Source organism: Nomascus leucogenys, chromosome 4 (genome assembly GCF_006542625.1).
Source record: "Nomascus leucogenys isolate Asia chromosome 4, Asia_NLE_v1, whole genome shotgun sequence".
NCBI lineage: Eukaryota > Metazoa > Chordata > Mammalia > Primates > Hylobatidae > Nomascus > Nomascus leucogenys.
The window spans coordinates 76,301,964-76,318,085 of record NC_044384.1 but is presented as its reverse complement, the minus strand read 5'-3'; the positions used below and the strand labels follow the sequence as shown (position 1 = coordinate 76,318,085).

Sequence of the window (16,122 nt, the reverse complement as noted above, 5' to 3'; positions counted from 1 at the left end):
TTTAAAAGATAAGTTTATTACTCCATATATATTCAAAACAGTATTATTTCAACATGTAATCAATGTAAAAATTATTGATGAAATATTTTACATTCCTTTTTTCATACTGAATCTTCAAAATCCAGTAGGTATTTTATAGTTACAGCTTGTCTTTATTCGGTCGCTTTTCAAGTGCTCAATAGCCACATATGCTAATGGCTATTGCATTGGACAGAGCAGACTAGAACGCGTATAGACTGGTTGCTAAGCTATGTCAAATATGCAACAAAAACTACTACTGCTACTCATTCTTCTGTAAATGATTAACATAAAGGAGGAAAAACTGAATATCCCAACATGCCAACATTTTACATACGTCATCTCATAACTCCCCAGACCACCCATGGAGGTAAATGTCCTTATGTTATTTACCGGAGATAGAACCGAGCCTCAAAGAGGTTGGGTGATTTGCCGAAACCACGCAGCAGTATTTATACATCCAGTATATGTAACTAGGTTGATGTGCCTCCAAATTCTTTGCTCTATTAAAATTTCAGACTTTCTATGATTAAAAAAAATCATAAACAACCTAATCAGAGGTGACTCAAGATTGGCATCTGCTAAAATCTTTTTATTCTCGTTTATTTTTGTATGAGAGTGTTGAAGCCGGGACATGCAAGGATCTGAGCCAAGTCCCCCAGGGAGACCACTTCAGATCCATGATTCTTTGAAACACTCATTGAAGTAAGATACCTGGGGCCGCTTCTTTTTCCCCAGAACTAATTAAAGTCTCGGAGCTAAGTCTTCCTTATATGTAAAATAGAAAAAATACTCTCTGCCCCACCTGCCTTTAGATTTTTTTTTAATGAAGATCAAATAAGAGAAGGATGGGAAAACATTTCTTTTCAACCAGCTTTTACGATTTTCATTACCAAGACTTTTAGCCTAAAGTTGTGTTTCTGGATCAGAGAATTATTTCTTTGTAAGCTATGAGCGCCTCTGTCCGATGAGTCATGCTGTGGCTCAGCAGTGGAGGCAAGCTAGAGAAACTCAAATATCTTATTTTGACTTTGGGGATGCATGCAGAAAACTCTGACAGTGAAGGGTATTTCAGGAAACAATTATTTCAAGTAACGAGCCCTCTCTTCTCCTCAGGGCCTGTCAGCAAACTGGCGGAATTACCAGCACTTTCAACATCACGTAAAGCTGAACATCTACCCCAAAGACCCGGATATTGACACGGGTCCACTTTTTCTGCTTGGAGATTCACAACCTGTCAAGGTACACTTAGAAATCTTGCGCATCAAGGAAATGTTCCTGGAAGTGGTTCCTGGAAAGGCTTACAGCCTTGCCTTGGAAAGATCAAGCTGGAAATTCTGGCTTCACACTCAATCTGAGAACATCTCTCCTTCTTTTCGGTTCAAAATACAGATTTGAAATAACTGAATCTGGGGCTGTAAGAATACAAAGGGATTTAGAGCTGTAACCATTAAGTCTATGACCTTAAAGATCATCCAGTCCAACCTCCCACGGCAGGAAATATGGAAATCCACGTTACTCTGTTTGAGCAATCCCAGTGACAGATGGGTCCCTGCCCAGTGCCTGCCATTTTCTCTGAGGCAATACAAGCCAATGTTAGATCGTGGAACCAGATGACTGGAGTTGCAATGACTGTCTGAGGTTTAAACAGGGTGTGGAGAAACATTCACTGAGAGAATATAGGTCAATAGATTCAGTAAGCACTAAGTCACATATGTTCACGTATCTAGTTATCTCAACTAATTCTAGCCCAGTTAGAAGAGACTATGCTGTTATATTTAGTTCATGTTCATTTTGATGCATTTACACATGAACTACAGCCCAAATGCCATGGAAGAGATCTAGAGGTCTCACCTCTAATTTGAGCTTCTTAAACAACAGAAAAAGGAGGGGGAAAGTCATCTTCAGAATTTCTCAGTTAATTATTACTTTTTAAAACTCCAACTTAAAATCATCATGTAAAGGACAATATCAATTACCAAGATTTTTAGAAGGCTTTCTTAAGCAAAGGAGATATAAGGATAACCAAAGAAAAGTGCCTCCCCTCAAATGAGGTACCTCAGAGTCAGGTACTTGGGAAGAGGTTGCTATCTCCTAGAAAAACTAGGAGTTTTATAAAAATAAAAAGGTATAGCCTTCTCAGTTGTTGCCTGTCTGGTACATTAACCAAAAATTGTGCAACTTTTTGAAAGTAGCTTTTTTCATCTTTGGGAGACTCACCCTTTTCCCTAGCTGAAATAGAAAACAAGGGTCTCTTGCTTTGAAAAAATTCTTGGTGCTGTGATCACAAATCAGTTGCTTTTGACAATGATTCCACAAACACATTGGACTTCCCTGATGTTTGTGGGTTTCTATGATCATCATTAGAATTCTGAAGTATTGATTTCTCCAATTGTCCCCTCATATCTCCCCTTCCCCCTAGAGAGCAAGGGAGTTTGTCTCAGGGAAGTTCATGAAGCAGCATGAGTTCAGACATGACTTCCACAGAGCTATTTTCAGCACACATGCTACCTCTTCACAAACCATAGAGGCTACCTCTCCAAGTTCTGAAGATGCTCCTGGGACATCCCTAAAACCTTAGAGTTCTATATAATGTAATTTCAAAGCCACTGCACAAGACATTATTTACAATTATTTATTTAAACTCTAAAATTCAGTAGTTTCACATCAAAAACATTTCTAATCAGCCCTGGGCTTTTCCCTTCTTCCTTCTTTACTGTCTGCCTTTCTAATACTTTATTCAAATGTTAAATTTCTTCAGCAAGCATTTATATTCTTCTATGTCCTGTGCTTATATCCTGGAAGACAGAATCCTCCTTTGAGGTAATACTCAAAATCTGTCCATTACGGTTTGTCCACTCTCATGCACTTCCAACTAGTCCCTTTACCATGTTTCCTGTTCCTAAAATATGTAAAGGTTTAGGAATAACTGCAAATAGCTATTATTACTTTATCACTATGATATTTCTTGTAATTTTTGACAATAAGAGAAGGAAGGACCAACTATACAATCCAAATACAAGAAGAAATCTATACATAGGAGGAAAGATATCAAAGGAAAGGAGAAAGCAAGAGTGAAACACTGCCCAGAGTTGTAACTGAAGGGCAAAAATACAGAGTGAGTGTGAATTATCATTCATTCGTTAATTCCTTCAATAAACATTTATTGAGTGTCTGCCAGATACTAGAGATATAATCATTACTTCTATCCTCCTTTCAAAGCATTTGCTTTGTGCCCTGAATATATGCCAGATTAACTAAGAAGACTCCTAGAAAATGAATCAAATTTTCAGTAGCGAATGTGATATTATAATTATATTATTATACAGTAATTATATAATGTATAATAGATATTATATGTGCTATCATCGTGTGCTAAAATAATAAATGATAGTGTGATTTCCATGATGAGAACACAAAGAAGAAAGATGATACAGACAGGAGGGGCCATGACTCTATCTTCTACCATATTACCATTTAGTATCTTTCAGATGAATGAATTTAAAAGAAAATTCTTGACTGTGATGAATGAATCATACATCTGTTGGATGAATGAATGAATATGGAGCAGAATCCTAAATGCCATATTGAAGAAGCACAAGAAAAACTCAGAAATGTCCCATTTCAGTGACCATTCCACCTCACATAAAGAGAAAAAAATTCAAAATGATTCCCATAAGAACAAAAAAATGATCACAATTCCTACACTCAAATGGAATATTCCATTTGTGCCAGAATTACACACATATAATTGAAGCAAAAAGATGCCACAATATTTCCTCCCATCCTGGTTCTGGTTCTTCTAGTTCCTCAGACTTGAAAGCCAAAGAACACTGATCAGATGGCTCTTTCCATAAAGATTTTAGACATATGCACATGCATGTGCACACACACACATACACACACACATACACATGCATCCTCAAGTGTGATGACCAGAAGTATGGTCTCTTATTTTAGTTTTATTCTCTCTCTATTCAGTACGGCAAGAAGAAAATCAAATACATCAACTATGAAAAGCAGCACCTGTACTTCTACATAGGTGAGTCTCCCAGAGCCATATTCCTTATATCCCATTTCCTTGAAGCAAGTACTTGTCAAGGGAGAAGGCACGACTGGAATGCTCTCACAGAGATCAGCCCATGTCCTATTGCTACTGAGCAAAGCAGAATGCCTTATTTAGACTCACTGGGGTGGAAATCGGCAAATAGAAATGGAAAAGTAAACAGTCTTTTTAAAGGGCACCTCATCATTCTGAGAGTTGGATGGGGAAGGAAGGAGATACCCAACGAGGGAGGGAAGGCAGGCTGCCAGTCAAGGGGCCTGCATCTAGGACTGTCATTCTGGAAAGACCAAACATCTATCAAGAGAAAGGAATAATGGTGTTTGGGTAGGAAGGAAGTAGAGATGGGGAAATAAATCTGAAGCATTTGCAGTGTGACACCAGAAATGGAGAAGCCGGGGAATAAAGGGCACCTGCAGTGCTCTTGTGTGGAAGAAAGCCGTCTGCTCTCATGACTTGCATACAGCTGTGGGAAGGCATGAGACATATATCTGAGTGTGGGCATGTGGGTCAAGTTTGAAGGAAAATAAAGGTAGCTGAGTAAATCTGATACCAGTAAAAGAACATCATAAGCAAAGAGCCTTTGCTCTTAACCAATATCAAACTCATAGCAGCTCACAAAAAAAAGAAACTCCCAAATCTGCCCAACTAAAACATACATTTGGGGAATAAACCAAAATCAGGGAAGGAAGCAAACATTTCCTGTAGTGCAGTTGTTCTCAACCAGAGCAATTTTCTCTCCCAGGGGCAAGGTCTAAAGACATTTTTTTGGTTATAGCAACAGAGGAAGAGGGAACGTATTGGCAGTCAGTGGATAGAAGCCAGGGATGCTGCTAAACATTCCACGATGCAAAGGACAGCCCCTCATAAAAATAATCATCTCACTCAAATTGCCAGCAGTGCTGGGGTTGAGAAACACAGTTGCAGATGATCTGATTTGCCCATGTGTAGGCCACAAGTGGCCACCCCTATAATGCCAGAGGAGGACTGCAGGGGGCAAATTTTTTCAAGTGTAAGATTGACCATCACTGCTGGCTCCTCCACAGTTGGAATTCAGCCTCCGCCATCCTGCACTCTCACCTGCCCTGCTTCTCTTGCATAACCTAAAAGAGGAATGAGGACATTGGTGCTCCATTTTTAAAAGGTAGCCGATTCCCAGCCTAACTAGATGTGTGTTTGCATAAGAAACTGCTGTTGGACTTTCTTCTGTGAACTTTCCTGAGAAACGTGTTTACCTCCCCTGTCTGTAGTGGGGCAATATGCCCTTACCTTATGAGAAATGAGGGAATGGTGTGAATTCACTGCAAAATGCCCATGTTACAAACCACACTGCCACCACCAAGAGCTGTTTTATTGTGGCCTTTCCCGGCAAATGCTAGCTTAACATCTCGGGTGCAAATGAGTCATGCTCAAACTGCCAAAAAGAAACAAAACCAGACATTTGTTAAAGGCAGCAAGACAAACAAGGTCGTTTTGCACTAGAGGAGAGAGACTATTCAGGCAATTGCACTAGGGGAGAGAGACTTCACCATAAACTGAGCTTAATTCTCCTGACGCAAAAGTGAGAGAGAGGCTTTTAAATGCTGGAGCATAAAAGTACTGAAAGACACTGGGAGAGGGGGTAGGGGGTGGAGGAGTTGGTTGATAAGATTTGTCCAGGCTGTCTGTGTCTGCTAACTGGTACTTATCAAAGTTTGGCTCCTATCCTCCCAAATAGACTGACAGATAAGAGCCCCATCCTTCTTGATGGCCACATTTCAAAGGGATTGTTACCAGGCCCTTGAGAAAGACATTTCTGGAGTGTAGAAGCTACATCTCAAAGGAAGACACAAAGGATTTACAATTGTCAGTGTCCTAAAGTAAATGCTCTAAGAAAAAGGGGTGTCAGGTGCCTATATTCAGTTACTGGCCAGAATAAACAGTAAATTATTTTGGCAGCATTGAGCTTTCTCAGGTAAAACTTCAAGGATGCTGGGGTTATCCCAGAGAGCTGGCCTTGAGCTTTGAGAAACTATGTTAGCGTTTGTTCAAGTTTCTTAGTTTGGAGAGTGGAAAAATTATTTGTGCTGAGAGTCTGCAATTCTTGTAGGCCAAGGTTGAGGCCTAGGCTCAGAGGATCCTAACTAAAGTTTGACCAGGGAGACAGCCTTTGTCAAAAGCCAGAGGATCTCGTTAAGGATCCTCTGTGCCTGGGAAGCTTCAGTGATGCTGGGGGAGAGGCAGGTAAATAACTCTGACCAGGAAAGGAGTATACCTTCTTTATCTCTGACATCTCGACATACTTTAATGGGGCTAAATCCCAAAGATCCAGGGAGACTGAAGGACTCCAAGTACTTTGAAAAAACTTGAAAGCTGATAGCAGAAGCTCTTCAGGGATGCTTTCATCAAAAATGACTCAAATCTCCCAAGCTTTCCTAGCTTCTTTGAGGCGGCTTGAGCCTGGAGCTACTGACCAAATTCCTAGCCTTGAAATGCGCAGTGCAGTCCAGGACGAGGCTGTGGATCTCCACCTTGCATCTTTCCTTGGGGCCAGCATTCCAGGAATGCTGCATTAAGAAGATAGACTCCTGCTGACTTGCACTGGGGTCACATTTTTTAATTATACATTTACTGGATTTATTAAATAAATGTATTAAGTACATTATAAAAATACAACACAGTAATTACAAAGCAGATGCTGGATCATCCTAATGCCAAAAACTGGCAGAGACACAACAAAAAAAGAAAATTTTAGGCCAATATCCCTGATGAACATCAGTGAGAAAATCCTTAGTAAAATACTGGCAAACCAAATCCAACAGCACATCAAAAAGCTTATCCACCAAGATCAAGTTGGGATTCAAGGCTGGTTCAACATATGCAAATAAATAAATGTAATCCATCACATAAACAGAAGCAATGACAAAAACCACATGATTGTCTCAATAGATGCAGAAAAGGCCTTCGATAAAATTCAACACCCCTTTATGCTAAAAACTCTCAATAATCTAGGTATTGATGGAAAGTATCTCAAAATAATAAGAGATATTTATGACAAACCCACAGCCAATATAAATTTGAATGGGCAAAAGCTGGAAGCATTCCCGCTGAAAATTGGCACAAGACAACCTCTCTCACCACTCCTATTTAACACAGTATTGAAAGTTTCTGGCTAGGGCAATCAAGCAAGAGAAAGAATTCGAATTGGAAGAGAGGAAGTCAAAGTGTCTCTGTTTGCAGATGACATGATTGTATTTTAGAAAACCCCATCATCTCAGCCCAAAATCTCCTTAAGCTGATAAGCAACTTCAGCAAAGTCTCAGGATACAAAATCAACATACGAAAATCACAAGCATTCCTATACACCAATAATGGACAAACAGAAAGCCAAATCATGAGTGAACTCCCATTCACAGTTGCTACAAAGGTAATAAAATACCTAGGAATACAACTTACAGGGAACATGAAGGATCATTTCAAGGAGAACTAAAAAGCACTGCTCAAGGAAATAAAAGAGGACACAAACAAATGTAAAAATATACCATGCTCATGAATAGGAAGAATCAATATCATGAAAATGGCCATAGTGCCCAAAGTAATTTATAGATTCAATGCTATCCTCATCAAGCTACCATTGACTTTCTTCACAGAATTAGAAAAAACTACTTTAAATTTCATGTGGAACCCAAAAAAAGCCCATATAGCCAAGACAATCCTAAGCAAAAAGAACAAAACTGAAGGCATCACGCTACCTGACTTCAAACTATACTACAAGTATACCAAACTATACTACAGTTACCAAAACAGCATGGTACTGGTATGAAAACAGACATATAGACCAATGGAACAGAACAGAGGCCTCAGAACTAATGCCACACATCTACAACCTTCTGATACTTGACAAACCTGACAAAAACAAGCAATGGGGAAGGGATTCCCTATTTAATAAATGGTGTTGGGAAAACTGGCTAGCCATATGCAGAAAACTGAAACCGGACCCCTTCCTTACATCTTATACAAACATTAACTCAAGATGGATTAAAGACTTAAATGTAAGACCTCAAACCATAAAAACCCTAGAAGAAAACCTAGGCAATACAATTCAGGACATAGGCATGGGCAAAGACTTCATGACTAAAACACCAAAAGCTATGGCAACAAAAGCCAAAATAGACAAATGGGATCTAATTAAACTAAAGAGCTTCTGCACAGCAAAAGAAACTATCATCAGAGTGAAGAGGCAACCTACAGAATGGGAGAAAAATTTCGTAATCTATCTATCTGACGAGGTGCTAATATCCAGAATCTACAAGGAACTTAAACAAATTTACAAGAAAAAAACAAACAACCCCATCAAAAAGTGGGCAAATGATATGAACAGACATTTCTCAAAAGAAGACATTTATGCGGCCAACAAACATATGAAAAAAAAGCTCATCATCACTGGTCATTAGAGAAATGCAAATCAAAACCATAATATGGTGCCATCTCATACCAGTTAGAATGACAATCATTAAAAAGGCAGGAAACAACAGATGCTGGAGAGGATGTGGAGAAATAGAAATGCTTTTATACTGTTGGTGGGTGTAAATTAGTTCAATCATTGTGGAAGACAGTGTGGTGATTCCTCAAGGATCTAGAACCAGAAATACCATTTGACCCAGCAATCCCATTACTGGGTATATACCCAAAGGATTGGAAATCATTCTACTATAAAGACACATGCACACATATGTTTATTGCTGTACTATTCACAATAGCAAAGACTTGGAACCAACCCAAATGCCCATTAATGTTAGACTGGATAAAGAAAATGTGTCACATATATACTGTGGATACTATGCAGCCATAAAAAAGGATGTCCTTTGCAGGGACATGGATGAAGCTGGAAACCATCATTCTCAGCAAACTAACTCAGGAACAGAAAACCAAACACTGCATGTTCTCACTCACAAGTGGGAGTTGAACAATGAGAACACATGGACACAGGAAGGAGAACATCACACACTGGGGGCTGTTAGTGGGTTGGGGGTTAGGGGAGAGATAACATTAGGAGAACAACCTAACGTAGATGATGGGTTGATGGGTGTAGCAAATCACCACGGCATGTGTATACCTATGTAACAAACCTTCACGTTCTGCACATGTATCCCAGAACTTAAAGTATAATTAAAAAAAAAAAGATGCTGGAAAATATTTAGAGAAATGGGAAGATGGTCATGATATGTTTTCTTTTTAAAGGTAGTGTACAAAACAGTAATACATGTAGCATAATACCAATTTTTAGAACATATATACACCATGGAATACTATGCAGCCATAAAAAATGATGAGTTCATGTCCTTTGTAGGGACATGGATGAAACTGGAAAACATCATTCTCAGTAAACTATCGCAAGGACAAAAAACCAAACACTGCATGTTCTCACTCATAGGTGGGAATTGAACAATGAGAACTCATGGTCACAGGAAGGGGAACATCACACTCCGGGGACTGTTGTGGGGTGGGGGGAGGGGGGAGGGACAGCATTAGGAGATATACCTAATGCTAAATGACGAGTTAATGGGTGCAGCAAACCAACATGGCACATAGATACATATGTAACAAACCTGCACAATGTGCACATGCACCCTAAAACCTAAAGTATAAGAATAAAATAAAAAAAAATCTATATTCAAAATGTTTATGGTACTATCTGGGTAGTAAGATTACCGGTGATTTTCTTTTTTTTACTTTTATTTTAGTTTCAAGGGTTCATGTGCAGATTTGTTATACAGATAAATCATGTGTCTCGGGAGGCATCACTACTCACAATAGCTAAGACATGGAATCAGCCTAAATGCATATCAATGGTAGACTGCTTAGAAAAAATGTGGTACGTATACACCATGGAATGCTACACATCCGTTCAAAAGAATAAGATAATGTCCTTTGAAGCAACATGGATGGAGATGGAGGCCATTATCCTAGGTGAACTAACACAGGAACAGAAAACCAAACACTGCATGTCTCACTTCTAAGTGGGAGCTAAACATTAAATACACATGAACACATTGTGTTTATTTATTCAGCATCATTTTTTGTTCTATTTCAGTTGGGCTCCCACTCCTCATGCCAGTATATCTCAACCCGAAATCCATGCAAGCGATGTACCTTCAAAGATATTGGGCGGTGAGTAATGTGGCTCATTCTCCGAAACTAGACCAAGTAGAAGAGGGAAAATGAAAATGCTGTGTCCTCTTCAGATAGAGCGTCCTTGAATAACAGGGCATAAGATTTAGCCAGAACATAAAAGGACCCCAGGCCAATGAAGAGGAAATGAAATCATGTTCAGAGTGTATAACTTTCAAGTGCTTTTCTCTGCAGGACATCGCCTGGGTTAGCAGCTTTTACATCCGATATTTCATCACATTTGGCCCTTACTATGGAATCTTCGGGACCGTGTTGCTCATATATTTGGTCAAGTAAGAATACTATTTTATTCCAGTAATCCAGATGATCCTCGTACCTTCCCTATCAGAGCTATTTGTCATTAGCTTTAAGAGAGATTAGATTATGACATCATGCCCCATTTCTTGCAGCTGAGGTGTTTTTAAGCAAATGTGAAAAAAAAAGTTGAAATAGTTGAATAAGACAAGCTCTTTGCAAAAAAATTTGCCCAATCTCCATTTTTTACCCACTTTCCGGATTCTTCATTGAAGCATTTCAGTTGAACCCTAAGTCCTTAAAACTGTAATCTAGGTAGACATAGTAATCCCTACTAAAGAATGACAGGGAAGGATTTTTTTTAAGTTATTTTATGACTAGAGGTTTTCCCAAAGCAAAACGACTTCCAACGCATTTTTGCTTGAATAGTCCTCTCCAATTTTCCAATGTAATCCTCCCTCATTCTGTTGCCATGTTATTCTAAGTCCTAAATAATTATAAGAATAATTATAGCTACTATGCATCAGACACTTCGTTAAAGGATTTACATGCATTATCTTATTTGATGTAATCCTCACACAACTCTGCAGTGTAGATAGTATCATGGCCATTTTTCTGCTAAAGGAACTGAAGTTTAAGGAGATTAAATCATATGCCCAAGGGCATGTAAGAGCAAGTAAGAGCCAAGGCCAATGCCAAAACAGAACTTGAATCCAGCTCTTATCTGAGGACAAAGCCCAGGCTGTCAACCAGTTTGCATATGCCCTTAAATTTCCCTAGTGGTTTTGATCTTTGCACTAGAGCTACAGAAAACTTTAGAGGCTCTGCTCCTATACATTTGGCAGTCATGTGGCTGAATGCTTAGTGTGTCATCTCTTGATATAAAGATCTTTCAAAGAAGACAAAGAAAGATCACCATTTTACTGGAACCTTTGAGTCTCTTTCACTTCCTCCAATGCTCAACCAGCTCTACCAGGGGTTATGCAAGCCCAGTGCTTGCTATTGAAACACCCCAAACAGTCATCACTTCCTCCTTTTATTCCTCCAAAAGGTTTCTTGAAAGTCCTTGGATAGCATATGTTACCCAGATGAGCCACGTACCAATGAGAATGAGCACAGAGGAGAACCGGGACTGGCTCAGCACTCAGGTAATGATGGAGTTCCTGGGGGAGAATCTTTCAAACCACACTGACTTAGAACCAGGTCCCTCCCTTGAAACATGGGGATTATGGGGATTATAATTCAAGATGCAATTTGAGCAGGAACACAGGCAAACTGTATCAATGGACAATTTGATGGGAAGAGGGCTAGGAAATGGGTGCTAGTTGACTGGTTGGGGAAGAAATTATAGGGGTGTGGAAAATGTTCCCAGTCCATCTTTGGGTGGGGCCACAGGACCCATCGAGTCATGAGTCACTCATGGGTCCAATTGGGAACAGTCTGAAAAACATCTCAAAAAATTAACCTTAGGTTCTATAATAGTGATGTTATCCACAAGCACAATTGGGAAAGTCACAAATCCTGTCACCTCTGGCTGCATGACTCCTGAGCAGTAAAGAATTATAGGAACTATGCCTCTATCTTAGCAGAATTCAGGCCCCTCTCACAATTCTAACATTGTGGCCTTTTATTAGTTATACAAAAGCAGTTTAGTTTAGGGAATGGCTACTGTCATCCTTTCTTTAAGATTAAACTACAAAATAAGTTCCTCCCAAAGGTAGCTTAGCCTACACCAAGGAATTACAAAGGACAGCTTGGAGATCAGAAGCAAGATGTAGTCAACTATGTCAGATTTATCTTACTGTCATAATTCTGCAAAGGTGGTTTCAAATATTTTCTTTGTTTGACACTTGGGCTCATTTATAACTAATATAAGCATTTCCTTTGCAGGTCTTGGCCACCTGTAATATTGAACAGTTCTTTTTCAATGACTGGTTCACTGGGCACCTGAACTTCCAAATCAAGCACCAGTGAGTAACAAGAATAGTCCTTAGTAGGGCAAGTGCAGTCACTTATAACATCCCCAAATATAATCCAGATCAGGCCCTAGGCTCAAGGTCTCAGAGGGGAAAAAATGAACCAGCATTTTCTACAGGCTGCTATCTTTCTATTAGCAATGATGGGGAAGGAAGGAAGGAAGGAGAGAGAGAGAGAGGGATAGAGAAAGAGAAAGAAAAAAAGAAAAAGAGAAAGAAGAAAGAAAAAAAGAAAGAAAGAAAGAAAAAGAAAGGGAGAGAAAGAAAGATTGATTGTGAGTAACTGGAGTGAAATCTTGGAAAAGTGCCACTGATTCCATTTTCAGTTACCTGAAGGTTTGAGAAGTGGGTAACCAAGTTGTGTTGAAATTTAATTTAAATATCTATCTCTTTAGATCTCAAGTTACAAAATAATCAATGATAAAACCCATTCCCTGACGCAATATTCAAATGGTATTGGCAATGAGTCAGTTAGGTGGCCATAAAACAAAGAGAAAATGATAACACTTGGAGAGTCAATCTCCAGAATATTCAAGGGAGAGACTGTCCACATCCTCTTTACCTAAGCCATATCTAGGATAGGCAGAGAAGGAAAGAGCTCTTACACCTGCTCATATAATTTTCTCATCCTTTCCTTCATGTTATTCCTTAAAAACCTCAGCAAAACAAAAAAGGACTATTATTCACGTTTTATCAAAGAGGAAGTTAAAACCCAAGAAAGTTACCTGGGTGGAAAACCTTAGATAAAAACCCGTAACTCCTCGCTCCTTATTCCTATCCCAGGACTTTCTCCTGTATGCCGTGACTAGAACTTATTGAATATTCATCTCTTCATGGGATAGGAGTTAGATGGTGTTTGGGAACATCTGCCTAGTCTCTTTGCTAAAACATAACAAGAGTCACCTTTATTCCAGTTCCCAACAAGTTCCTGATCTTCATCTGAGACCACCTCAGCCTGGACCTTATTGTCCATATTGTTATCAGCATTTTGGGCAAAGCCATTCAACAAGTCTCTAGGAAGTTCCAAATTTTCCCACATTTTCCTGTCTTATTCAGAGCCATCCAAACTGTTCCAACCTCTGCCTGTTACCCAGTTCCAAAGTCATTTCCACATTTTGAGGTATCTTTTCAGCAACATCCCACTTCTGGTTCCAATTTATTGTATTAGTCTGTTTTCACACTGCTGATAAAGTCATACCCGAGACTGGGAAGAAAATGGGGTTTAACCGGACTTACAGTTCCCAATGGCAGGGAAGGCCTCAGAATCATGGTGAGAGGCAAAAGGCACTTCTTACATGGCAGTGGGAAGAGAAAATGAGGAAGAAGCAAAAGCAGAAACCCCCTGATAAACCCATCATATCTCGTGAGACTTATTCACTATCATGAGAATAGCACAGGAAAGACTGGCCCCCATGACTCAATTGCCTTCCTTTGGGTCCCTCCCACAACACGTGGGAATCTGGGAGATACAATTCAAGTTGAGATTTGGGTGGGGGCACAGCCAAACCATATCAGATGGATAGAGAGAAAGAGAGAGACAAAGACAGAGACAGAGATGGAGGACAGGGGTATCTTCAAGTCCCCTAGGTAACTCAAAGTGATAGACAATCCATACCTTCATCTGAACTGGCCAAATATAAACATATTCAATGAAGATAACGTTTATTCTGTTAGCATTTCCCAAATGTTCACCACCCACTTGGCTGGCAGAGGTGTTAAGAGACAAGGGTATTTTGGAAGGAGTTTTTGAACTTCCCAGAACAGCAGTATTGTGCAAGGTCAAGGTTGGGTCTGCATTGCTGATATAGTTTTATTTGGTAATAGAAGGAAGAAAACTCAGGGTTTTTCTTTAGGTCTAAATTTTATATCTCTTGTATGTTTCTCCAGTCTGTTCCCCACAATGCCACGCCATAATTATCACAAAGTGGCGCCTCTGGTGAGGTCACTGTGTGCCAAGCACGGATTGAAGTATGTGAATAAACCAATGTTGAGGGCATTTGGAGATATTGTCAGGTAATAACATAATTTCTCTTGGCTCACAGCTCTCATTTGTATTTACTGCCACTCCCCAGACTATTCAGTGGCTTGTGAATCATTCATATAACAACCATTTATTAAGGGTCACCTGTGTGCTCAGCGTGGCTACATGGCACCATAGGGAACCGTATCAACAACAACAAAATAATAATAATACTGACCTTTTACCTATAGGTACAGCTTAGTGAAAATGCTTTACTGTCCTACTAAATTTCAAATTTTTTAAAACCAAGGTTGTATATTATTTGCCTTTTTATCTCCCACAGAGCTTCCTATAAATGTTAGAATTTAAGTAGTGGGAGACACTGTCAGATCATCCAGTCCAGTGTTGCAAATTTAGATGCCTGCAGGGTCCAGTGGGGTATAAATGTGCAGCTCAGGCTGGGGTGATTAATTAAGAGTAGTGAGGCATGCAGAAACTGAAAATCCATACTCATCCTTAGGCATTCACATACAATTTCCTAAAGAATATTGTGCTGGTTAAATTAACAACCAGTAACCTGGGTTTAATAACTTTCTCTTTAGTTTAGGGTTGAAAAAAAACAATCTTAAATGAGGCCAACAAGGCCAGGCCTGATCTGATCTGATCCCTGACCAGTGCCCTAGCTCCAGACTCTCCACCACACTCCTCCTCTTTCTCTATCCTCCAGATAATTTCCTGCAGAAGTTAGTGCAATTGGCCTACCTTAAGTTGCTGTGAAACTCCCTTCCCTAGTTGTCTTATCCTTTTGCCAGTTTTTCTTCTGCCTGGAATGTTCCTCCAAACCTCCACCTCCCCTGACATCATCTTGTCAATTGCCATTCTTTCTCCAAGGCTCAAATCAAATGCCTTTTCCTCATGTCTATCTCCTCTGACCCCCAAAACTAAATTAGTCACATGCTCTTGCAGCACCTGCTTCTCTTCATTTGTGAAGTTTATCACAATTGTATTCAAATAACATATTGGGTAATAAATTATTTAATATGTGTCTCCCAAGCTAGACCAGGAATTTCATGTGGACAGGACTCACATCTACCCTACTCATTGCTGTCCCACTAGAGCCTAGAAAAATGTCCTCCATATTATAAAATAGGGTTGACAGGTAAATATAGGATGGGTGGATTTACAGGTATACAGGCTCAGAAAAGAATAAAATGAAAGAAAATCTCAATGTTCTCCATAAAGGAAAGATGAATTCACCTGCTAAAAACAATTTAGTCAACAAAATTGGTCAGCAGAGGATGACATTTATCAGATATAGCTGGAAATGACAACATTGTTCTGAACCAGGCAGAGGAGCAAATTCCATGTAGGAGCTTTCTTAACATTACAGTCTCACCTCCTGATGATCTTGTTTATTCCTTTCACAGAGCCTTGAAGAAATCTGCAGCCCTCTGGGCGGATGCTTACTATGAAACATGATGCCAAATGTCAGCCTTGACACACATGTAATTGCATCTCTGATGAGGGTTGGTGCATGTGCAGGAGCTCTTCCCTGCTTAACTGGGAATTAGTTATCACCATTGGTATACCTGACTGTGCTGTTGTAGGAATATGAATCAACCCCTTCTCTGAAAGTCTTCTCTGCAAATAAGAACCTAGGAAACACAAGATGACATTGACCAGGGTGACAAAAGGGGAAA

The 16,122-nt window shown here is 39.6% G+C and overlaps 1 protein-coding gene across 1 annotated transcript in view; it reads left to right on the top strand.

The window, feature by feature from the left end:
- Positions 1 to 15,901, top strand: part of LOC100599353 (putative fatty acid desaturase 2-like protein FADS2P1) — a 35,335-nt gene extending 19,434 nt beyond the window's left edge. The window contains 8 exon segments of the mRNA XM_030810038.1: positions 1,135 to 1,260; positions 4,000 to 4,060; positions 10,155 to 10,231; positions 10,427 to 10,524; positions 11,538 to 11,634; positions 12,377 to 12,456; positions 14,350 to 14,475; positions 15,850 to 15,901. Coding sequence (XP_030665898.1) covers positions 1,135 to 1,260; positions 4,000 to 4,060; positions 10,155 to 10,231; positions 10,427 to 10,524; positions 11,538 to 11,634; positions 12,377 to 12,456; positions 14,350 to 14,475; positions 15,850 to 15,901 — 717 coding nt within the window.
- Positions 15,902 to 16,122: the final 221 nt, after the last annotated feature.